The 26,419-nt window shown below is 39.6% G+C and overlaps 2 protein-coding genes across 2 annotated transcripts; both read left to right on the top strand.

The window, feature by feature from the left end:
• Positions 1-39: 39 nt before the first annotated feature.
• CLEC1B (C-type lectin domain family 1 member B) lies at positions 40-10,055 on the top strand. The gene is made up of 6 exons (XM_040488963.1): positions 40-330; positions 935-1,033; positions 2,314-2,433; positions 2,595-2,746; positions 5,680-5,786; positions 8,075-10,055. The coding sequence occupies exons 1-6, from the start codon at positions 144-146 to the stop codon at positions 8,217-8,219; spliced, it is 810 nt and encodes a 269-aa protein (XP_040344897.1). The 5' UTR covers positions 40-143; the 3' UTR covers positions 8,220-10,055.
• Positions 10,056-12,166: 2,111 nt separating this feature from the next.
• CLEC9A (C-type lectin domain containing 9A) lies at positions 12,167-25,951 on the top strand. The gene is given in 6 exon segments (XM_040487878.1): positions 12,167-12,332; positions 14,508-14,588; positions 21,286-21,432; positions 23,704-23,855; positions 25,036-25,157; positions 25,819-25,951. Coding segments are annotated over 6 exon segments (726 nt in total). The 5' UTR covers positions 12,167-12,241.
• The last annotated feature ends 468 nt before the right edge of the window (positions 25,952-26,419 follow it).

Here is a 26,419-nt window from a genome sequence, read left to right as displayed (position 1 = left end):
TTGTATGTTTTTACGTTCAAGGTCCTTGTATCTCTGAACAGCTAGGAAAGGGCTTCCTGGAAGAAAAAATATCCAAAAAAAAAAAAAAAAAAAACCCAAACCCAAACCCAACCAAAACAAAACAACCATGTCCCCCAACTCCTATGGCTCCTCCTTACCAGAGAGAGGAGGATCATCGACTCGCCAACACTGAAGTCGTTAAGAGTGGACATTACAAGTTTGCAAAGTCATTGGACCCTAAGCTCACTCGTAGTCCAAGGGAAGCCATGCAGGATGAAGACGGATATGTCACTTTAAATATTAAAGGTCGAAAACCGGCTCTCACCTCAGGTAAGAGTGCCCGGAGCCAGCAACTTGGAAATTAATTGTTGAAATCGGTCAGTCGGAGTTTCCCTTCTCTGCTAGGGGTAGCACGTATAGTTTCATTTTCCTGATGACCTTCCTTCTCTTCAGAATTTGACTAATACCTACATAGACTCAGACAGACTTATTTAGAATACCAGCGATAGAGGATAAAAGCAGGGAACGTTACCCTAAGGTTTACACAGTTTCTTGCTGGGAGGAATCAAAATCAAGCGGATAAGGGGATAGAATGTTTTCTAACCTTCATTTTCGAAGATGTCAGCCAATGGGTATGATTCTCCAGCTGTGGCTTATAAAAGCCATCATTTAGGGGGGTGGGTACAAAACACAACGAAGACCAAGAAACAAAACCCTTAATCGTCGTTTTTGACTCAGAATCGAAATCCATTGGAAAAAGATGGGTGCGTGGCATGGGGAGTGGGTTATGCTCGCTATTGATGATCACCAAAAGAACACTAGCAACATTTGGCAATGAATCTGTTTATATCACTCAGATAACCTTGAGAGAGCAAGGGCAGAGGTGACACTGCCACATAGCCCGCCCCCTAACATCTTTATTGTGTGCCCACAGTTGACTCTGCTTCCTCACCTTTGTGGCGTGTGATGGCTTTGATTCTGCTGACCTTGTGCGTGGGGTTAGTTATTGGGCTGGTGGCTTTGTGGATGATGTGTAAGTATTGACTCATTGGGAAAGAGTTGACCGGGCGAAAGCAACACCTGAGGGTCCGGGTGGATGCCCCTGAACCAAACTGTCACTGTGGGTCTACTTGTTACTGTTGCAATCATCTTCTACCTGGCTGCCAAGAAATTCTCAATGAAGGAGACCTCCGACTTTTTCCTTGTGTTTACGATCACTTTGCTGATTTCTTAATTACAATCCTTTTCAAGAATTTTAAACTGGTCTTGGAGATCCCGCTCGGTTTAGATCCCCACGATCTTTTCAAGTTTTTTTCTCCCTGTCTCGCATATCCCACGCCCCGACCAACATGGGGCTTTCTCAGTTTCCTCGCCTGAGAGTTTGCTCCCTCTAGTCCCTCTTCCTAAAAGCCCTCCTTCCCATTGTTTTTAATGAATGTGCTTATTTTCAGTCAGAAACAATTTGTGTCCCACACCAAAAAAAAAAATTATCATTTTTTTTCTTTTTAGAAGTCTAAAAGCCCTTCTTTTTATAAATCTAAAAGCCCATGATGTAGCTGTTGCTGGCTTGTGTACCTGTTTATTTTTCATAAGATATTGTAGAATCTTTCATTTGTCATCTTTTTTTTTTTTTTTGGAAAATGTGAGTAGTAGTGTTAAAAATATTTTGAAATGTTTTATTTATTTTTGAGAAAGAGAGACAATGTGTGGGGGAGGAGCAGAGAGAGAGGGGGACAGAGGATCTGAAGCAGGCTCTCTACTGACAGCAGAGTCCCACGCAAGGGGCTCGAACTCACAGACCATGAGATCATGACTGGAGCCAAAGCCTGAAGCTCAACCCATGGAGCCCCTCAGGCGCCCCTCCTGTGCCATCTTTTATTCACCCGAATATCACAATATTTTGAGCACAACCAGAAATCAATAATGTATTTTTTAAATCAAAAGAGATTTTGGTATGACGTGAAAAACAAAGTAACGTGCCATCCACCTTTGAAATCTGCTTAGCAACCTGCATTCACGGAAATCTCAAAACCTGCACCTCATTTGATCAGGGCATTTTCTTACTTTGCGATGGTCTCCTTCATATAACTCAACTTCTTTTGGATGACCACCAGGTGTCAGTTTTGCGCAGTTCTTAATTTGTTCTGGGTCCCCTTCCCCCCTTGTCCCCAGACCCTTTGCAGTCTTCGCTTATTCATGTGTATCCAGTAACCACTCCGTTTGACAATTCTACTGAAAGTAGAGTTCATTGAAAGGTCTCTGCACCACCGTTATTATCCTGATGACAAATTATTACCCCATGTTTACCTCCAGCTGCCACAGAGCGAAACTACCTACAAGTGGAGAACAAAAATTTCTCAGGCACTCTGCACCGGTTGGCACAGCAGTTCTGCCAGTATTTAATAAAACAATCCGAACAAAAGAGCGGCGCCAGTAAGTATGGTTTTGTAACCTCTTCCTCTCCCCCCGCCCCGCCCCCCGGAGTATTTCTGTGATGTTATCCGTAGAGAATCTGGAGATCTGCAAGAAACATTGAATATAGGGAAAAAGGAAAAGTAGAAAGTAAAGAGTCCTATGCTGGGTTTCTCCTTAAGGCCATAAATGCAGCCCATGTGACCGAAACTGGAGATACTACGGCGATAGTTGCTATGGATTTTTCAGGCACAACTTGACGTGGGAAGAGAGTAAGCAGTACTGTGTTAACGTGAGCGCCGCTTTGCTGAAGATCACCAGCCAGAAAGTTCTGGTAAGGAGATTCTTCTGTCAAATATTTTGGAGTCATGCGGAGCAAAATTGTAAGTGAAGCATTTGATTTTATGCACACAACGTGCACACACACACACACACACACACACACACACGTTTCTCGAGTCTTACAGTTTGTACTAATCTGAGAACTTTATCAAGCCCAGTGGAAATGACCACAGCTGAGAGTAAAAAGTGTGAAAATGAACTAATGAGACTTCGAATTCTGGTCTTACTCCTGAGACAAGTCATTTAAGCTTTCTCAGCTTTCTTAACTCCGTTGACTAACTCACAAAAGAATCTGAAAGTATAAAGAAACTCAGCAGCTCAAATCACTGTAAAATATAAATAACAATGTCGTCTCAGTACTACATGGCTCCCCGGGTCCTGCTAAGTTGTTGAACAGTTGAACTTGAACAAACCATGATACAAACTCCACCTTTCCACAGGCTCTTCGGTAGGGTGGGGAACAATCTCATTTGCGAAACACACAGGATTTCAGTTGAAATTTTTCTGCAAAACGCGTTGCCTCTTCCACATTTTCCTCTTTGACAGCTTCTAACAAAGGCTCTATTTTTTTTTTTTTAATGGTTATTTATTTTTGACAGAGAGAGACAGGGCATGAGTGGGGGAGGGGCAGAGAGAAGGAGACACAGAATCCGAAGCAGGCTCCAGGCTCTGAGCTGTCAGCACAGAGCCCGATGCGGGGCTTGAACTCACAGACTGCGAGATCATGACCTGAGCCGAAGTTGGACGCTCAACCGATTGAGCCACCCAGACGCCCCAAAGGCTCTATTTTCAAGCGAACTATGTTCACATCCACTCATGCACTCTCTCTTTATTATTTAGTGTAGCTTTTCTCTTCTTCGTGAATCCTGGAAGCAAACCAGAACCGTGCCTTAGAGTCTCCCTTCCACCAAATAATAGGTTTTTTTTTTTAATTTCTTCAAGTAATACACTTATTAAAACATTTCTTAATTTTTTAAAAATATTTTGAGAGAGATAGAGAGATTGAAAGAGAGAGAGCTAGCAGGGGAGGGGCAGTGAGAGACGGAGAGAGAGCATCACAAGCAGGCTCCGCTCTGTCAGTGCAGAGTCTGATGCGGGGCTCGAACACATGATCATGACCTGAGTTAAAACCAACAGTCAGGCGCTTCACTGGCTGAGTCACCCAGGCGCCCCTGAAACGTTTTTTTAAAGGCATAAAGTATTTATGGTATTCATCCTACACCTTCTATTATGGTAACTATCATATTCTGTATATTAAACATGAACGCAAGTATAAGTTCGAATACGAGATCAGGATTTGGGTTGTGTGCAGAGATCAAACCAAATGCAAGTGCTCAAGCCAGTCATAGTCTACAAAACTGCCATAGTTGATCAGTAAAACTGACTTCTCCTTTCCTGCGCTGGAGTCCACAGAAGTGGACCAGACATGAGGAGAACATTCCACTGACACGCATGCTCCTTTGTGTGTGCTGCTTCATCTACTAACTCGTGTTGTGGACTGAAACTCAGAGACGGCATTCGGATAAATACATTAATTTTCTTTCCAATCTGGCAAAAGAAGAGAGTGCCCGAAAACCTCGACTTCGACAGCCAGAGATTAATGGGAGACATGGAAACATGTCTTGAATCTTCTACCCCTAAGCTGATACCAGATTGGAGACTTACGAATGAAAGAGGAAGCAATGTCATTTTTGAGAAACAAAGAATAGTTGAACGGCAGGTGGACTATACTTTGTACAGTGAAGTATACGATGTGGGTGTATTTTAACGAAAAGAACAGGGGGTTAACAGAAAGGTGAGTTATGGCTGAAGCTTTAAAAAATAAGCGGTTACAGGTGACTTTCAGACACTGTCTCTTATGCAATGTCACATCTGTCAAGAAGCTCAAGTCACTCTTTATTTGTCAAGAATGCATTCTCACCTGTTTTTTCTGAGAGGTATGAGCGTATGCGAACATTTGACTCCTTTTAATTTTGTTACCCATAGATTGATTGATTGATTGATCCATCAATTCCACAAATATGCCCTGAAACTAGTCTAGAATCTGAACCTACGCAGTTAACAAAACTTCCAGAAGTCCTAACCTTGGGGAGCTTATATTCTAATTGGGGCAATAGGCAATGACCCATAACGTATAGTGGGTAGTGTTCATTCCTAGGCAGAGAAAGGTAAATTAGAGGGCGCCTGGATGGATCAGTTGGTTAAACATCTGGTTTCGGCTCAGTTCATGGGTTCGAGCCCCGTGTGAGGTTCTGCACTGACAGCTCGAAGCCTGCTTCAGATTCTCTGTCTCCCTCTCTCTGCCCCTCCCCTGCTTGTGCGCTCTCTCAAAATAAATAAATAAATATTAAAAAAAAAAAAAGAAAAAGGCAAATTAGATAAAGCAGATGCTGTTTGTAATCCCTTTGAGAAAGACCTCATATAACTCCCTTTTACTCAATCAACTGAAACAAATTAATACTTCCATATGTAAATTTTGTAGGCTACTACAAAAGTAAGCTAAGCGATGAAACCAAAGCCAAGTAGAGGTTAAACCTAGGGAATAATAGTTTCGCCAGCAATATATTTCTTTTTTATGTTTCTTCTCCAGTTGTTTGCCATTATCTTATTTAAGAGCCATATTTGGTACTCTATTTGAAGTGGTAATAATAGACTCTAGTCTTCTGTCAGTGAAAGATAAACACAGAGGAGGTTAGAATATCTGCTTTTTGTGAACATTTTTTCCCTGTATTCTACAAGCAATTTTTCATTCTGGAACAAGCGAACTTGGCACAATTCTAAACACCAAATATAATTAATATTCATATTGACGTGTAATCTAATTTATTGTTGTTGTTCAGGGTCTTATCGAGAAGCTTTGTCTTTACGTCATTACAAGACCTGTGAAAGCGTGCTGACCGTTCTATTTATTTGTGTTTGCAATAGGAATACATGAAGTCTAGGACTGGATTCATTCGTTGGGTTGGACTGTCCCGCAAGAACACTAATGAGGTCTGGAGGTGGGAAGATGGTTCGGTGCCCTCCAAAGATGTGTAAGTCACTGGACTTTTGGAATACAACTAGCAAATTTTATTCCTGAGAACCTTTACTCTCTTGATGGCAAGTTACTTAAAAGTTGGGAGCTGGCTTGGGGCGCCTGGGTGGCTCAATCGCTTGAGCGTCGGACTTGGGCTCAGGTCACGATCTCGCGGTCTGCGAGTTCGAGCCCCGCATCGGGCTCTGTGCTGACAGCTCAGAGCCTGGAGCCTGCTTCGGATTCCGTGACTCTGTCTCTCTCTTCCCCTGCCCCACTTGTGCTCTCTCTCTCTCTCTCTCTCTCTCTCAAAAATAAATAAACATTAAAAAAATGAAAAAAGAAAGTTGGGAGGTGGCTCTGTACCCTTCTGTGTGCTACATAAGCAGTAGCTGAGTCACTGACACCTGAGTCCTAATAAGTGACCACGGGTAATAAGACAGTTCTACCTTCCTTACTCTCCCATGCCCCTGCTCTTTATCTGTGTCACAACCAACCTCTACTTCCAATATTCTTCCCCATTCATTTCTACCCTCAAATTTACCGTTGTGATATTTGCATGTGTGTGTGTGCACGTGTGAATGTATTTAACGTGATCCGATTCGCTTCACATATTTTTCGAAGAAAATTATCATTCTTGTTGTTTTGTGGTTGGAAGTGATTACTTTGAGGATTCTTTGGACTTTTCAGCATCATTTTACCTACTCTTTCACGCCAGGGTTCTCCAAGAATCAGGCACATCATTTACAAGGTGGTTCCAATGTTCATATCATAAGGCTCCATCCTTCTACAGACGAGCCAGGCAAAGGAGCCAATTGCATTAATAGTTAACATGGCTTTCCAGTTTCCAACCTCAAGATTTTTGCTCATTTTGTATGTCAAAACTCTGCCTTCCTGGTTAAAATGTAAACCATATAACTAAAACTTGTACAATCTGATTGTTACTAAAATTTGCAATTAATTGATTCAACAGATCCTAAGTATTTACTGTGGGGATGAACAAAGGATACTGCAGGTACAAGCAAATTTCTTCATAGGTCTTGAGCTTTAGCTCCTGTCATTTTCTGCCTCATTCCCAATACTCTAGGCAAACGGGTGAACCCTCTGTTCTTTCAACAAGCTCAACTTGTTTTGTTATCTCAGGGCTTTTGGATTTACTGTTTTCTTCTAGAATGTTCCACCTCCAGAACTCCATGGTGGGCTCCCCCTTGTGACTCACATGTCTGTTTAAGCCTCACTTCCTCAATGAGGTCAACTTCAATTACTGAAACTAAATTAGCCCCACATCCACTCGAGTCCGTTATCACATCGTTTCATTTCTTTGTTAACTCTTACCACTCTCTGAAATGTTTTATTTGTTGGCTTCTTACCAATATCCTCTTATATTTATTTTTTTTTTAATTTTTTTTTCAACGTTTATTTATTTTTGGGACAGAGAGAGACAGAGCATGAACGGGGGAGGGGCAGAGAGAGAGGGAGACACAGAATCGGAAACAGGCTCCAGGCTCTGAGCCATCAGCCCAGAGCCTGACGCGGGGCTCGAACTCACGGACCGCGAGATCGTGACCTGGCTGAAGTCGGACGCCTAACCGACTGCGCCACCCAGGCGCCCCTATCCTCTTATATTTAATGTAATTTCCCTGATAGAAAGGACCGTGTCCTTGTTGACTCTATCATCGGCACATAAAACAGCTTTGGCCCATGGTAGGTATCTTACAGAGGTTTGGCAAACCAATTAGATGTATACATTCTTTGTTCTCTTGTCACGAGCAGTGTGGCAGGGAATAAAGACAAGGTAAGGCAATCACGGTAGAATGTGCTTAGCCTGATATCTGCTAGCTTGTAACACAAATCCTCATTTTAAAAAATGTCTGATCAACTTACTTTTCCTTGAGCTCCTTCCCATTTTGTGCAGCTACTTGTCCTACGGGGTTCTTCTAACTCCTCTCTGTTTATCTAAATCCTATCCTCCCTTCAAGACAGAGCTAAAGCGTGCTCTCCTATGAAAAGATGAAAAGATAAAGCCTTCTCCATAGTTTTAGATCCCATCCATATCCGTCTCTTTCTCTGGACTCTAATGGTGCCTACTGCTCACTTACTACTTAATCGATGCTGTTTGAAATCGCTACGGAGCTCCTCAGCTGTGCATACTTTATACTCCCGAGCAGAGTGAAAATTTCTCAATGATCTGAATGTGTGTTTCCTTTTTTTTCCACTTTGTGCCACAAAATACTTGCACGCAGGGTTTGATCGTTGATTGTTGACATCGTTTTTCACGGGAACTCATTCTCCCTTTTCCATTCACAGGTTTGAGCTTTCTGGAAATGGAGGAGACAATATGAATTGTGCCTATTTTTATAATGGGAAAATTTACCCCACCTTCTGTAATGACAAACATTACTTAATGTGTGAGAGGAAGGCAGGCATGACAAAGGTGGACACACTCCTGTAATGCAAAGAGATGGGAAGGATGTCACAGACAGGTGCTTGATTGTACAGTGACAGATCTGGATGAACGACTTCCTGGACATAAAATTGTTTATTTTTTCCCTTCATCCCCCTTGGAGTCATCTTTACATTATCTTTTCTACCAACCCCGCTTCATTCCTCCTTTATCTATCCCTTCATACTAAGGGATAACTTAATCCCTTCTTTATACATCCGGAAGCCAGTCTGTGAGTTGATCATTTGTTCTCAGTTGTTCTGTTTCCATGGGTTTTCTTTCTTCTTGTCTTCTCCTCATAATTATGTCAACACAGTATGATTCACTGCATCTTCAGACGCAAACAAAAAAACACCTTAAATTGGAATGAGAACGGCTAGGCTTTCATCAACCGAAGCTGTGCAAAATATCTACGTTTGAAAGACAACATAAGGTAGTGGAAAGAAAACTGAACTTGGACTCCGTAGAACAATGTAGATGATGACTTAAGTACAACCATGGACCAAATAGTAGTGTGGCCCCTTTAACGTTCATTTTCTGATACTTCAAATAGAATAGCACCCATTATCTCACGCTCGCACAACCTAAGAAAAGGTCAGGGTACTAACTATATCGATAACTCCATGAAGGCAAACACCATGACTTTCCTATACGCCCAGCATGAAACACGGCTCCTTGTGGCTCACGGGAAGCAAACAAACAGTCACTTGTCGTCGCGTGAAAAGCACCACAATCTGTAAAACATCACAGAATTACAATTTGGATTCTGAGTCTGCTTTGGTCAGACTCAACCTCTGTAATTTTCTGTGCAAGGAAAATAAAAGTTTCTGGGCAAGAAGCCTGATGGGGTTTAAAAATAAGAAAATGCTTCCTTAACAAGGCCCATAGGCAAGTAGACAAAACGGCAAGTAAAAATGTTTTATCTCTTCCTGACAGTTCTATGCTTGGTTTTTGCCGAATAACTCCTGAAGTATTTATAGATACGTGGGGAGGCACCCTTTCACGGGATAACAGGCAAACATTGCATTTCTTTCCCACAGCTTCCTTGAAGCCACTCTTTCTTCTCACATTGGTGGTAATAAAATTTGTGAGTGGGATTCTCAAACATCTCAACGGAGAGGTTTGGTAAACCATGCAGATGTGCAAACACAAATACTCAAGGTTCTCAGTTGGAAGGCTGAGAAGACGCTGAGTCCTGTGCTTTTAAGAAGCACTCCGGCTCGATTCTGCTACAAGTAGTTTTTAATACATTGTGAGAAAAACTACATTAGAACTTCCTCCCTGTGTGGCTTTTGGTAAGTTACTCTCAGTTTCCTCATGTGTGAAATGGTTTTAATATTATTACTTTACTCACAGGTAATGGGATCATCTGATATGATATATACAACATTGAGCAGAGTACCAAACATGTAATAAATACTCAACAAATAGGTATTATTTTATACCTTCGTGCTCTACTACCCAAAGACCCTTGGATCTTTATCTTGTCTTAGGCTATCGATAAACAAGCAGATTTTGGAGAGACAGGAAAAATAACACAAATACCTCAGGTTTCGCTTCTACTTCAAGTGTCTTGAAATTATGGTCTTGGGGGCAGAGTATCATTATGTTACTGTTTTATTTGTTGATTTAGAGAAATGGAATAGGAACTGATATTTGAGAAAATCATCCAGAAATCAACCATATCTCTGGACTTTAGTGTTTTATCACCCGCAAATGGAAAAACAAACAAACAAACAAACAAACATATATTTATACATCACTATGGCATAAGTAAATTTCAAAGAATAATATGATATCTTAGGTCCTGGAAAAAATGCAATTAAAAAATGTAAACCAATCAAACTGTGCCTACAAAGATTCTTTTTTCTGGTCCTCAGATCAAAATAATCTTATACATGAAATCAGAATAGCACAGATTTTAATAGCACAGGCTCTGTGATCAGAGCACCTAATTTCAAATACTGACTTCCACTTACTACCCAAATGAACTTTGGTAAATAGTTTGATTTCTCTGTGCTTCAATTTACAACGAAGTTACACTGTGCTAATGACAGTGCCTGTTTCATAGAGCTGTTCTGAGAATCAAAATAATTCACATAAAAGCCTTTTGAAACACTACTTGGAAAGTCATGACTAATCAGCAAAAGGTGGTATGATTAAAAACATCAAAAGCGATACAAGTAACCTATTAATTCTTTATTGGGAGAGCCCAATGTTTCCCCTAAAGAAATTTATCAGAGCGTATACTGTGTTACAGAAAACTAGATCTTTCTAAGCTTGATATTTAGTCCTGACAAAATGTGAGCGCACCTGGAAATTAATGACAACTCATTGAACTTCCTGTTCCTGTGCTCCTGACATTAGTCTTAATGCATGTTTGGCACGCTTATGGCTTCTTCCTCTTCTTCTCTTCAAGATAGAAATCACTACATTAAAAAGGCCACAGAGTTAAGTGACGTTGTTTTTCAGATCAGAATCTCAAGTCACATGAAAACCATTAGAACTATTCAGAGAATTTGCTGGATAGTCTCCCTTTACCTCTTGAGATCCTCTCGGCCCCACCCTGTGTCTTGGGAGGCAGAACTCAAATAACCAGCATTATTTGGGGAAACTTGCCCCTGGCTTCCAGTTAATTTAGCTATTGGGAGGTCCTAGCAGTGATCAAAGGTTGAAATGAGACAGTGGTCAAGGTATTCAGTCCCTGGGTCTTCCCTACCATGACATGGTTTGGCAAAGGAAAGGCTGTAAGTTCGGTATCTTAGGCCATGACCCCTATCAAACAAGTCATAGAGTTCAAACACCCTCCCCTTCACTCCTCAGGCCTAGGGGTGATAACAGTATCCCAATGCATATCTCACCACCTTTTTTGGGTCCATTAATCCTTCCCCCAACAGCGCCCTTATTCAATGCCCTTAGATTACTCTCTGAATATGCCATTTGTTTTCTTCTGTTACAGAGACCAATGATTGATGCAGGGAGACACTGAAACAAAAGGGAGCATTGCAATTTTGCAGATTGTTGAGATTTGCAAACTATGCATTACTAAGACATGACCTTTGGCCATAAGGACAAATGGCCAATATGTGAATGGTGATTAAAGTCTCAAGATTCTTAATACCAATGCTATAGTCACAGGATGTGACAGAAATGGCCACCTATCCACTAAATAACTCATGCTTCCCATTTAGAGTAACATTGTCACAAAAATTTCCCTGGCCAGGCAAAAATCACATTTATCGGGCCCAGCCTTTTAGATCCAAACACAAGCATTACATTAGTGGATGTGGATGTGCTACATGTAGGTTATGGCTTTTCGAGCAGATGTGGATTTGCCATCTTCTCTTTCCCTTTCCAAGGGACTCCGGTGTCTCACGAGATAGAAGGAGCCTGGGTCCCCCTTGGAAGAAATTGACCCACTAACCAGGGTTACTCAAGCTAAATTGTTATGTGAGCAAGAAATAGTCTTTAGTGTGCTTTCTGAAACTCACTTGTCACTATATTACCCTAACTACTACAGCAGGTAAATTAATTTTAGAGATGAAATCCCTCCCTAGCTTTTTTGTTTTAAGGATACACAGTGATCCACAGCTCCTTACATCCTGGTTTGTCCCAGGTGAGCGAACCCTGGCTCTTTGCTCCCTAGGTCATCCAAATGCTTCCTACACCAAATACAAGGGTGCTGTTTGGACTTCTATTCTTTTCATCTTGACAATAACCTAGTGCTGTCACCTTCAACATCTGCTGTGCTTTCGAAACCAGAGCAATAATCTATTCTACCATCGGCCTTTTCAAGTTCAGGTTCTTTCTCATTTCCTTCTTTAACAAGTTCTACTCTGGCTTCAACTTCACAAACTTCTACTTTCTAGATGAAGATGCATCGATTCTATTCCTTAAACCCAAACGTAGTTTCCCACCGGTGAGAGAAGTAGTCAATTTCAATTCTTTCACCAGCCTGCTCCTGCCACAAGAGGAGATATTTTGCCTCGGCTTCTCCTGGAGACTGCCTTATCTGTCGAAGCATCTCAGACATGCAGGAAGAAGGGACATACAACTCACTCCAGTGGGATAATCCAACACCAAGCCCTTACCAGAAACATCTGTCTTCCACCAAATGTTCAGGTAACCAGTTCTGATTATTTAGTCCAAGACTTTGCAGTTTACATTTTGTTTCCTGGCCTACGATGAGCCCAAGGTGATTTTTCTAATGAGATTACTCACGTATGCATCTGATAATGTGCATGATACGCTAACGTTAAAAATGAAGTGATATGGGATTCAGTAAGTAAAGGTGCGAAACGAAAAGAGCAATGGCTACGACAAATACGTAACCTATGACAAAAAAGTAACCCTCTTCCCTCTCTCTTGCTGGAAAGACAACGAATTCCCAAATTTGGAAGATACATGAAAGAAATCATATATTTTTTTTTATTAGTTTGGTTCCTGCATAAAATACCATGAAAATCACCTGACAAATACTAGGAAATAAAGAGAAAACAGGGGTTGAAAACCTGGCAAAATCTTATCAGTCTGGAGCTGTCTGCTCCAGTGATCAGTGCTGGTATTATTTTTTAACATTTGTATTAGCTTCTTATTATTTTGATACTAGATTAACATGGACCGAGGGGTTTTTTTTTTTTTTTTTTTTTTAAAAGTTTTTTTTTTTTTGCGACAGAGAGAGACAGAGCATGAACGGGGGACGGGCAGAGAGAGGGAGACACAGAATCGGAAACAGGTTCCAGGCTCCGAGCCGTCAGCCCAGAGCCCGACGCGGGGCTCGAACTCACGAACCGCGAGATCGTGACCTGGCTGAAGTCGGACGCCTAACCGACTGCGCCACCCAGGCGCCCCGGACCGAGGGGTTTAATGCAAGACAAATTTGTTACCTTACAGTTCTGAAGGTCAGAAGTCCAAAATTGGTTTCATTGGGCAAGGCGTTGGCAAGGGTGCGTTCCTTTAAGGGGCCCTGGGGGAGAATACATCTCATTGTGTCTTCTAGTTTCTAGAGCGGCATTTCTTGCTTTTCTTGGCTCATGGCCTTTTCCTCCATTTTCAAAGCCAGTAGCGTTATGTTTTCAAGTGTCTTTCCGCTTCCATTGTCATATAGCACCCCGACTCCCGACCTCCCACTCATAAAGGCCCAGATTAAACGGGATAAAGTCCCCATCCCAAGATCCTTCACTTAATTTAAAGTCTCCTTTACCACAAAAGGTAATATTTACAGGTTCCAGGGAGTAGGACATGGGCATTTGGGGCAGTGGCATTATTCAGCCCTACCACATAATCCAAACAAAGATAACTTTTAATTCTTTCTGGCTAGTGTTAAGAATATAGCAAATCATACATTCTGCATTTTTCCTTCCTGAATAGATGCAAAATTACCTGGAAAAAAAAAATGTCCCTCAGCCAAAATTTTATGTTTTAAAATTAAGGGGTGCCTGGGTGGCTCATTTAGTTAAGTGTCTGACTCTTCATTTCAGCTCAGGTCATGATCTCCCCGCCCATGAGTGTGAGCCTCGTGCCAGGCTCTTTCTGTGCTAATGGCTCAGACCCTGGAGTCGGCTTGGGATTCTGTGTCTCCTTCTCTCTCCGCCCCTTCGCGATTCATGCTCCATTTCTGTCTCTCTCTCTCTCAAAAATAAATACACATTAAAAAGAATCATTTTTTATTAAAAAAAATTTTTTTACATTTATTTATTTTTGAGAGAGAGAGAGAGCGTGCACAAGCGGGGGAGGGGCAGAGAGAGAGAAGGAGACACAGAGTCTGAACAGGCTCCAGGCTCCGAGCTGTGAGCACAGAGCCCAACGTGGGGCTCGAACTCACAAACTGTGAGATCATGACCTGAGCCGAAGTCAGACGCTTAACCGACTGAGCCACCCAGGCGCCCCCCTCCGCCCCAATTTTTTTTTAATAAAAGAAATATCTTTGAACCAATCTTGTTCAAGTGGCACTGGAGAGAGATGAGGATGTTTGCTTTCAAAAATGAAGGCTTACTACCCGGTTTGCTCTAAAAGATTGCTGGAAGAGAAAACTAGAAAACTAGGTAGTAAGATTGTGGCATCATATACCATTAAGAGAAGTATGTTGTTTAACCTATTGGATTTGACATTTTTCCAAGTCTAACTTGCATTTCCAAAAGTTCAGAGTGCTTTTTTCCTGTTACCACAGTCCCCAGGGCTTCAGGGATTCTCTATCTAGTAGGAATGCAAATTCTTTCTTTCACTCGGTCTGCTCTTAGCCCATGTCTTTCGTCTACTTTCTCTAACTCAGTATCATTGGCCCTATTCCTTGCTCAGGAACATGGTGTCTTCTGGTGGTGATTTCATGTATTTTCTGCGTGGGCTCAGTAACAACCTCTGTTTTCCTGGGCATCAAGTGTAAGTACAAAAGGGAATCTTCTAAATAATCTCTCTGTATACATACTACATATACTTTACATATAATTATACATTATAAAAATACATATGTACATATATGCTGCATGTAGCTTTATAGACAATTCTATATATCATTATAAATAAATATCATAATTTATAAATAGATAAACCAATCCATGAGAAACCTGTAAATGCATATAAGTGATGTAAAATAATGGCTTACTAATTTAAGTTATGGGGCATTTATGTAACTCTCTAAGCACTGGGATGCTACTGATAACTTTTAATGCTCATCTGCATTAGTTAATTGTTTAACTCAAATCTAATGCCATCGTCTCTTTGGGGAAAATAATGCAAATAATGACTTATATTATGATTCAATTTGTGACTCTTATTAGTATGCCAAAGGATGCAATTTGAAAGATTTCAGTATAAAGCTCTTTCTTTTCTAAATATGCATGTATTTTAAATTTAACTTTATGCAGATTATTTTAGTAAGAGCTTTTCACTTTCTATGAGGCAAAGTACAAAATAGTAAGCTTAATGGAATCTGAACACTTTATTTGGGCCATAATCACATTTCTTTAGTCCAAATTTTAAGACATGTTTTCGTATCTGGCTAGTGAAATTTTTATAAGATATAATAATTACAGAGCTGCAGATTACAAAAAACAAACAAAAAAACAACCAACAACTTGGATTATCACTCATGCTAGCACTAGGAAGTATATATAGAAAGACAGAGATAAAGTTTATTGTCCAGATAATGCCTCCTTTTCATATGCTCTGGAAAAACATTTCTCTATCTAGCAGACATTAGCTGGTGAGAATTATGAGTTCTAGAATGAAGAAGAGACGGGTTCAGATTTGCTTCCACAAAGTACAAGAAACTTGATCTTGTTCATGTTAGCCATGAACTTATTTTCCTGATTGTTCTTAGAAAATTGTTTTAAGAATTACTAGAAGTTCAATAAGTAATTGTTGCCTTGTCTATCACCTCAAAAGAAATTTCACAACAAATGTTAGCACTGCGAAAGCCTTCCTTATCTCACTGTCTACTCTCTCTGGGTATCATATAAAAACGTTATTTAAATCAAACGCAAGTCTATTTTTTTTTTAGGAAACTCACACTTAAATGTATATTTCTCAAACAGACACACTGGAAATAGATTGAGGAGTTGAAAGAGAACTAACAGATAAGTAAATTAACCTCGAATAATTCAGTTTCTTCTGTAAAACCTGGGCACTTTGAATGGAATATTGTCTAGCTCCGTTCTGACGACAGTACAAGAATTCATGCACAGAGTGACACTGGAAGGATACAAAAGTAACTAAAAACAGGGTCAGGAACGTAAGATAGACGGTGACAACATCAGTGATTGCTGTTTATTGTTTTTTTAATGCCGTAATCCCATGGATGTAGTCTGTATGAAACAATTTTTTTTAACTCCCAAAACAAAAAATATGGGAAGAAAATACTTCCATGAGGATAAAGGAAAGCTAGCTAGAAAATAAAATATTTAAAACTTTCAGTAATTTCTGGAAAATGCTTACAAATACAAGCTTTGGCTTTTTTTTGCATTAATAGCTACCAATACCTACTTTTAAAACTTATAAATAGCACTATACAAATGTAAAATATCTTTACTAGTGGCTTTTCTTCATGTATAGTGGCTTTTAGTTTTTTGCTACCAATATGGCCATTGGCCAAGATCATCTTTTACACTCTCAAAACATTCTTAGGGCTTTTATTAAGTAAAAGCCAGTTACAGAAACAAGAGTTGTGCTAAACAAGAAGTGGTTTGTTTACTTCAGACTTTCTTAACTTATCGCTGTCCTTCTAGTTATAGATTATTTTATAGCCAGTATATTTTGAGTTGTAAAAATCATGTTTAATGTCTAACAATATCTCACCTTAATCATGTTCCACTTAATAAAGAATGTTAAATATTCTCTCCGTGAAAATTTTCACTGTAAGAAAAAGGGCAATATTAATGTTTAAATTATTATATAATATATAATTTAATATACATATTAGAAACAGGGACATGTTTCTGACAAAGAGTAATGAATGAAATCTATACCCTGTTTAAAATTCTTTTTTTCAACGTTTATTTATTTTTGGGACAGAGAGAGACAGAGCATGAACGGGGGAGGGGCAGAGAGAGAGGGAGACACAGAATCGGAAACAGGCTCCAGGCTCTGAGCCATCAGCCCAGAGCCTGACGCGGGGCTCGAACTCACGGACCGCAAGATCGTGACCTGGCTGAAGTCGGACGCTTAACCGACTGCGCCACCCAGGCGCCCTTATATCCTGTTTAAATATGAAAGTAATGCATGGGTTAATTACAAAATTTTCTTGTATACCATTAAAAATGCATCCATATATATCTGACAGTAAAATGACTCGTAAAATTAATCATGTACGTTGATATAAAAGGATACACTGCAGTAATTTAAAGAGGTCTTCTAGAACTGTTGCTGTTAATATGGAGATATGGTTACACAATAGTTCCCATGAAATAAGCAGACTTAAAAGTCACTTATGGAAAAATACAGTTTTATAAAAATTATATGTAACATAGATGGGGTTTTACATGCATATGTGGAAAAAAGTTTTAGTAGATATAAACTAAATGCTAACAACTATTTGAATGGTGGGCTTAAATGTAAGGAAAAGCAGTTTCTTGCTTTCTTCCTACTATTTTGTATTTTCTATTTTTTTCTACCAAATGATTTATGCTAATTTCTATTTTGAAAGCTCTGCGGTGCAAAATATTTTCTAAAACATCAAATTTTTTCATTTGTTTTTACTCCTCTTTTTCATTTTCTTAATTCATCCATTAAGTATATCATACAACATCGAATAATTATAAGATACTTTTATTTGGGGGGCTTTAAAAACATTTGTCTTATATTCCCCCAAATAAATATATTGTTTAATCTTTATTCCTCACTTGTTGCAAATTGATTACAAGCCCAACACTGTATTTTGCTTCCCATTTGGGGGGGGGGGGAACAAAAGAGAAGTCTCATTTCCCTTTCTCCAGTTTTATTACAGTTTTATACAGTACAACCTTTTCAGATGGTGATAAACACAGCAGCAATAACCTAAAGAATATGGTTAATCTAGAAAGAGTTCATCGAAATTTAAACTTCTAGAATAATACTTCAAATTCCTAAAAAAAAATTATTTTTCTTTTTTTTTTTTTTTTAAATTTTTTTTTTCCACGTTTTTATTTATTTTTGGGACAGAGAGAGACTCAGAGCATGAACGGGGGAGGGGCAGAGAGAGAGGGAGACACAGAACCGGAAACAGGCTCCAGGCTCCGAGCCATCAGCCCAGAGCCTGACGCGGGGCTCGAACTCACGGACCGCGAGATCGTGACCTGGCTGAAGTCGGACGCTTAACCGACTGCGCCACCCAGGCGCCCCCAAAAAAAATTATTTTTCAATCTCTAAACATGCCAAATTACAGATAGTTTAAAATAAATAACATCACTGTCCTACTCCCCACTCTGGTTATATCTAGCCTTTTGCTAAGAAGGAACATAATCCAAGCCACTAGCAGCGTAGGTTACTTGAACCACCAATGGACAAGGTATAAACCTTCCATTGCATATCTCCCTAGCTCTTGAGCAAAATATAGAAAAGAGGGTAAGAGTCCTAGACCATATTGAGAAAGATTAGCATATGTGTAATAACAGACCCCAAAGTAGAAGAGAGAGTTCGATAAAAGTGGTATTATTTTAAGACCTATTGGATGAATGTTTTCGCAAACTGATCAAAAACATTCAGCCGCGGGTTTCAAGACATTCTATAAAAACCAAATGGCACAAAGAAAAGCAATATCCATGTGAAGAAAACTATTTAATAGACTAGGAATAGATGGGTACTTTATAATATGATTTTTAAAAAGAATCGACCTAAAAAGCGAGTCAGACTTAGAAGGAAAGAACGGCAACAAAAAATAATATAAAAGTAACGTGAAAATGGGAGAAAGGCAGGCCCTGCCGAATATTGAAATAAAATTATAAATCTAAAATAATGAAGGCTGTGTGGTTCATTCCGCCGAGAAGCAGGCGGATCGAATGTAACTAAAATAATAGAAATATATTATTCCTATAATTCTATCCCTTCAGCTACAGATGGCAAGTAAATGAGGATGGGGAGGAGAGGCACGTGGGAGGCTCAATCGGTTAAGCATCTGACTTCGGCTAAGATCATTATTTCATAGTTCGTGAGTTCGGGGACCCACAAGGAACTCCGTACTGATGGTGCAGAGCCTGCTTGGGATCCTCTCTCTCTCTCTCTCTCTCTCTTAGTCCCTCCCCCACTTATGCATGCGGCACTCTCTCTCTCTCTCTCTCAAAATAAATAAACTTAAAAAAAAAAAAACCAAGACAATGGGGAGGGTTTTCATTCAGTAAAGGAGGTCACACACAATGTAGCCATCTGGGGGAGAAACGCTGAAGTCATACCTTATAAATTCCAACGAAATAAATTCCAGCTACCAAATATGGAAAAATGAACTATACTTATAAAAGTATAATCTGAAGTGCAATTTGTTTACTAAAAATGACTCAAGAAACAAAACACATGAACATAGGGGAATAGAAGGGAAAAATACGATAAAAACAGAGAGGGAGGCAAACCACAAGAGACCCTCAAATACAGGGGACAAACTGAGAATTGCTGAGAGGGTGTTGGGTGGGGGGATGGGCTAAATGGGTGCTGGGCATTAAGGAGGGCACTTGTTGGGATAGGCACTGACTACCAAAGGTAGATGATGAATCGCCAGATTCAACTCCGGACGCCGTTGTTACCGTATATGTTAACTACCTTGGATTTAAACAAAATCAAAAATTTTAAAAAGCATCTGACGTACGTGGGGCAAACTACCACACGCAAAGTCAGACACACTGGGACAGTGTAACTGCAGCTCGTATCAGGGAAAAGCTCAGTTTACCAAAGTACAAATGCACTAACAGAACCCGTTACACGAGATTGATTTGCCGAAGAAGAGTCACACGACCCAAAATGCCAGGGCTGACAAATGTACAGTTTACCATAAGAAAAGGGTACAATTTAACGACCACATTAAAGTAAGGATATGTATTACAATGAAGGATCCGGACAGGCCAGGTACGAACAGGTGTCTCGTCCTCCCTCTGTGACTATCCTTTCGGAACACAGTTCTTCTCTTCAGTCAGGAACCACCAATGTATACACAGAATATTTTGGTACCAGGGCACCCCAAATAGAGACTTGCTTGGGAATTTTTATATTTTGCTGACTGCATAGGCATACTTCTGTAAGGTAACCGGCTTCAACAGCAGACCCTGCTCAGGACCTCCTCGTAACCAGGGGCAAATCATCGGTCATATGGCATCAGTAAAGAATGCCGACAAGCTAGTATAATCTGGCCCCGACATCCTCAGACTGATGATTGCAAAGCGACACTATTAACCAGTATGTCTCATACCTCGTCCAGAGGTCGGTACCAGGCAGAAACTTTACAGACACTGTCAGGCTGATCCCAGGCCTATTTGAATGAATTCTCAGCACAATAAGCACCTCATATAAAACAGTCAAGGAAAGAGTAGAAACTCAATGAGAAAAATTATAATTATGTACGTAATTATATATTATATATTATATATAATTATACACTTCATAGAAAAGGAAATACAAATGACATTTATGTGTACGAGAAAATGTTTCGACACCAGTGTAAAAAGGGAAATGCAAAGTCAAATGATATTGAGATACCATGTGCAACAGCATATATGGAGGGTAATTTGGAGATATGTAATACAACTTAAATGTACATATTCTTTGACCAAGCAACTTATCTTAAAAATATGCTTGCATATGTGTGAAATTATGTATGACTAAGGTTCTTTATTATAGTATTTATTTCTGGAATGCCAAAAGATTACAAACAGTCTAAAAGTCAATAGAAAATGTCTAACATAAATCATGATATATCCAAACAATGGAATTCAATACAGTTATAATGAAAGGATGAGAAAGCTATTTATATACTGATATGGAATTAGGTCCAAAATGTACTTTATAATTACCTTTTTTTAAAGTTTACTTATTTATTTTGAGACAGAGACAGCATGATTGAAGGAGTGGCAGAGAGAGAGAGAGAGAGAGAGAGAGAGAGAGAGAGAATCCGAAGCAGGCTCCTTACTGCCAACACAGAGCCCGATGCGATGCTCAGTCTCATGAACCAGGAGATCATGACCTGAGCTGAAACCAATAGTCAGACACTCAACTGACTGAGCCACTCAGGTGCCCCCCAAATATATTTTAAGTGGTAAAATAAAAGGTGAAAAACCATATAAACAGATTGCTACCGTCCATACAAAGGGAAGAGAGGGCATTTTATATGCATTTGCTTGTAAAATTCAAGCAAATATATATGGAAGAGTAAAAAAGAAATTGGTAACGCTGACTGCTCTTGGGGAGTGAAGTCAGGTGCATGAGGAGACTGGGTGATAAAGTGGCTTTTTGCTCTGTCTCCTTTGAAGTTTTTGATTCTTGAACAGTGTAAATTGTAAACAAAAACTTAATGCGAATTAAAGTCCCAAAGATCATCAGTAATTTGCAGCTGTACTTAGTCTGTATGGAAAAACTACTTTGCAATAATTTGTTAGTATTTTTTATTAAGAATGATTGTCTGAAGTGTTCCAGGTGTCCACTATTGCAATGAAGCAGCAAGAAAAACTCATCCATCAGGAGAGAACAATGTGGAATTTCACACGATGGCAGAAAAACCATAACCTTCAGATGAAATACTGTCAAACCTTGATGCAAAACTCCTTCGTTTCGGGTAATTGATATCAAATCAGTTTCCACTGTGCAGATACAAGTGCAGGCACCAATCCCTTAAAAGAAACAGTGACATACATTTTACTCTCTGCAGAACTACAGTCAGAGCTTTAAATTCGGAGGGACGTAATTTTGATCCACACTTCAGTTCAATCTTACTTATATATTTCCATAGAACGTGGAAAATACTGAGGTCCCACGAAATGCAGATTTAATAAGCATATAGTCAAATTTCAAAGGGAAATGTGTAGGATTAGATCAGATTTTTTTTTTAAGCAGCATTTGATGTTTTACCCAATCACTCCAATTTGTAAGTGCATCTTTAATTATAGTTCTAAATTCTTCAATAGATTTGGTTGAGACATTGCTTTAGATTCAAATTTAGATATCCCTTTGGGCAGAAAAATCATGTTAGAAATCAGAGTCTTTACCACAAAAATTATAACAATGCAGGGTTCAGCTCTGTTTAAATATTCTATGAAGTTATTTCAGTTTTATCTTTTACATCTCTTACAAGCATTTCTTTTCAAGTAGACTCCACACCTAACATGAGGCTTGAACTCACAACCCTGAAATCAAGAGTCACACTCTACCGACTGAGCCAGCCAAGCTGCTCCCCTCTTACAAGCATTTAAACCTAAAACAGCCTATTTCTATTTGTTTTGTAGTTTGTCAAATATTCTATGGTTACCTAATTGGCATTAATTATCCTTGGAGTGAATACCGTTTAAAGAATCACCAATGAGAGAGATCAAAAACCTACTTACTATAGCTCCTTCTGACTAAAATGTAGTCAAATAAATGTTTACAGAATCACTCTGTGCCCCACAGTGTTTTTAAATACATCAAGCTTTTGCAAGCATGAGTTGGGCCCACATCTGAGCCACCAACCTCGAGACAATGACAATATCCATTTTGGAGACCTACAAATCTAACATGTCCTCCAACCTTTCAGCTGCCATTGTCAATGCCACTCAGGCTATAACTTTAACAATAGACAAGACACTGATCACCATAGATTTTAAATGAAGGATAATGAAAAGCTTTTTTTTTTTTATTTTTTTTTTTCAACGTTTATTTATTTTTGGGACAGAGAGAGACAGAGCATGAACGGGGGAGGGGCAGAGAGAGAGGGAGACACAGAATCGGAAACAGGCTCCAGGCTCTGAGCCATCAGCCCAGAGCCCGACGCGGGGCTTGAACCCACGGACCGCGAGATCGTGACCTGGCTGAAGTCGGACGCTTAACCGACTGCGCCACCCAGGCGCCCCAGAAAAGCTTTAAATAACTCAACATTGGATCCATGGAAACTGATAATGAACTATTTTTGACCCTCAGTAGAAGTCCTCTGTCTAGAAACTAGGGTTCTGGAAATGCCAGTGTCTTTCCCTGTATAAAACTGCGCAAGAAACGGTCAAATTCCTGCTTTTCGGTTCCCCTTTTATACTCTTGAGCACACTTTTTTTGTGAATACATTCTTTAAGACAGGGTTCATAAAACCGATTAAACAATATGGCTTACTTGTTAGTTATATCCAAGTTCTGAAATAAGCTTATTGGTCACTTATGTTTTTCTTCAATTTTCCTCACTCATGTTTTTCTCAAATCATTCCTCAAAGTAGAATGAACTGTTTGTTCTCTCCCTTACATACGAAACACGTTCATGTTTAACTCTCAGAATTTAAACATCAACTTGAAACTTATTACTCAGCTTGCCTAATGGTCCAGTATATTTCCAATTAGATTGGACCAGTGAGGTTAACAGACATGAAACAGTAAGCAAACAAATGAAGACATAAATGATGTCAACCTAAAGAAGGGAAATATTTATAAAAATAGAACAATCAGCTCACTTATTACAGAAGAGGAACAATTTGGGGAAAGACATTCCAAAGCTGATTTTAAGTTTAAGACAGAGAGAGAGAGAGAGAGAGAGGGAATCCCAAGCAGGCTCAGCACTGTCAGCTTGAAGCTTGATGTGGGGCTCAAACCCATGAACGTGAGATCACGACCTGAGCCGAAACCAAGAGTTGGTCGCTTAACCAGCTGAGCCACCCAGGCCCGCCAAAGTTAATTTTATCTTAAACTAGTTCTTACAGACCTATTGTAGCTGGAAATAATTATATAAATCTCACTACGGTAAGTACTGCCTCATACGAACCATTTGGTTAAAAGTGCTCAGTTTCATTGGGGGTGAGACAAGGGGTTCCTTTGGGGAGATGTGCTACTGATATTTTTCTGATAAATTTAACAAGGTATGTTTATATTCAAAGCCCATAACTGCAGCCCTTGTCCAAACAACTGGATTCAGAATGGTGGAAGTTGCTACCATGTCTTTGAAAACTGGAAAATCTGGCACACCAGTAAAGAGGACTGTTTGAAGGAGGGCTCTAATCTTCTACAAATAGACAGCAAAGAGGAAATGGTAAACAGTATCTCCTGGTTTCCTATCATTCTGAAAATACCCTGATATGTTAAAAGAAAGGACTCATTCTAAGAAGACAGGACTCCTTAATATTCTACAAGAGTAGTATATTTGTTGTACGTAACAAAGGTTTCAAAGAGACGGAGTGGGAATTGCCAAAGTTTGTTTTCCCTTTAATTAGACAAACAAAACAAAAGCAGGAAGCTATCCAGAAATCAACGAGAATATGTTAGCTGTATGTCCTTTGTTAATCAAAAAGGCGAGGCGGTAAAGGAAATACTATTTTATGACTTGTTGATCCACTCCAAGATGTACGTATATTACAATTGTGTATGGTTCAGAGTCATCGTTTTCAATGCTGTAGGGAAGTATAACAGCCAATCACAACTCTGTAATTGCCAAGGAAAAGCGGAAGTATAAAAAGGGAAGTGACGTCACGAAATGGAGAGGTCTATGAAAATAAGCATTTGCTAAATGAAACGTTTAGTCTGGTTTACTACCATCTTAACAAGCAGTGTTTCCCTGAAATCGTTTTACGTATTTATGGAAATATGTATGAAGTAGAATACAGAGTTGACACATTTCTGACCGTATTAAAAATGTATGCTTGCTATACTCAATAATTAGCTAACGTTCAATTTTCCAATAATAATGAGAGAACAATTTAACGATATGTTAAGGACACGCGGTAAACCAAGACAACTTGAACTCACTACAATTATAGGCTTCCACTATTTTTTCTGTGCAAATTTGGTGGCAAAAGCTAGTCATGTTTTTTTTCTAACAGAATACCCCTACAGTTAAGTTGCCTCTGGAATCTTCTAAATTATTTCTCGTATTGAAGTATACCGGGAAAGAATGATCTACGCGGTCTATGATGTCAAGGATATTTCTACTTTTCCTGATTAGTATCACACCTTGTTTTGACATGTATTAACTGTCAAACTCGGAATCTGTTAAGATTATTTTATTGCCAGATGCTTATTTTCCTTATAGTCCTTAAGACCCCATCTATCGTACGACAATAAAAACAAATCTACGAAATGCATCCCTTCTTTTAAAACCATCTCTGTCTTATTCTGTCTCAATTTCCATCTAGGCAAAATGTCACACTTTATATTTCATCATAGTTTGTTGCTGTTTTCCCCCTAGTTCACTGTTGAGGTCTTGTTGCTTCTAGGACTTTATCACTGGCAGCCTGAGGAAGATCAAAAGTGGCTATGATTACTGGGTGGGACTGTCTCAGGATGGTCTCAGCAGATCGTGGCTTTGGCAAGATGGCTCCGCTCCTCCCCCTGACCTGTAAGTGTCTGAGGGAATTGTTACAAGAAAAATTAGAAACCTGAGGGAATTCAGACGTTCCTTTTATTTTATACCTCAGAGTTTTTCCAGAAGACAGAACCAGCAATGATAGCTTCACAGGCTTTTTATTGGAACCAAAGCTGAGGTCTTTGAAGGGTAGCTTCATGGCTCCCAAGTTTTCCTCCTTCTCAGTCCTGCTGCCATCACCCGTAGCACATTCACATCAAAATTGGAGACACTGCATGAACAACATTTATCAGTATCATGACATTTCCTGTGGACCGTTTAATGGCTAGAGTACTAAGGGAAAGACATTATGGTGATTATTAAGCGATTTCCATATTAAGGTTTTTAGATAGAACTAGGGAGATTGGTGAACAGGATTAGGTGCCTTAGTATTTTGAGAGTTAAGAGTCGGGAGAGAAATCCTAAGTTAGAGCCAACTTTTGTGTCTCTATTTCTTTTAATGTGAGGCTTTTTGCTATTATAGTAGCATATTTTTATTGAGGGGAAACAGCTCTGTTACTGAAGAAAGAGGGTGCCATAGGAGGATACCATATTAAAACAAAACAAAGAGCTACCCACCTCTCGTTAGGTACCCACAAGACCATCACAGTCAGCCCCATGCCTAAAGTCAGATTCACTGACTTTGCCTCCCCAGGTCACCAGTAAAGACACTCCAATCAACTAACCAGCTTTGCGGATATCTCAAGGACAAGTCCCTGTCTTCCGCTAACTGCAGCATTTGGAAATATTTTATCTGTGAGAAGTATGCATTATGATCCTCTACCTGAACAAAATTGCACTTGAAGAGATCTAGTGCAAGAGTGTGCTGATCAGGCCATTGGAAAACCTGCCACAAAATTCCAAGGGGCAAGTGAAGTATGCCGATGTGTGGGCTATGAAACTACCTACCTGGGACTCAAAGCCTATCTCTGCATTTACACTTGGCAATTTCCTTCAATGCTTTCCAGACCTTCATTTGACATTGTGTAAATTGCCAAGAATAAAAGTGACTTCGAGCTACTGAGGACAAAATCCCGAAACGCTGAGAACAAACTGAAGAAAAAACATGTTCTTGTGCTTTTGTTCCCCCCCCCCCCCAATCTAGAGTGACTATAAATTCCACACAAAAATCTATAAGCCCCTGGGGGGGATGATGCCTTTCTAGCTGGCTGATTTTTTTATATATATAAATAAATAAATGTAGGCTTTTAAAATCTCTGCCTGCCAGATCTTTCTTTGCATGTTTTCTAGGCTTC

The sequence above is a fragment of the Herpailurus yagouaroundi genome, unplaced genomic scaffold, assembly GCF_014898765.1.
Source record: "Herpailurus yagouaroundi ecotype Mexico unplaced genomic scaffold, PumYag 166, whole genome shotgun sequence".
Lineage (NCBI taxonomy): Eukaryota > Metazoa > Chordata > Mammalia > Carnivora > Felidae > Herpailurus > Herpailurus yagouaroundi.
This window is presented reverse-complemented; position numbering and strand designations above follow the sequence as displayed.

What these genes read in the sequence shown, in the direction of transcription:
- CLEC1B (XM_040488963.1), top strand. Translation starts at nt 144, where the DNA reads ATGGCTCCTCCTTACCAGAGAGAGGAGGATCATCGACTCGCCAACACT. An exon ending in AAAACCGGCTCTCACCTCAG is followed by an intron (nt 331 to 934) that starts GTAAGAGTGCCC and finishes GTGTGCCCACAG; the next exon opens with TTGACTCTGCTTCCTCACCT. An exon ending in GGTGGCTTTGTGGATGATGT is followed by an intron (nt 1,034 to 2,313) that starts GTAAGTATTGAC and finishes GTTTACCTCCAG; the next exon opens with CTGCCACAGAGCGAAACTAC.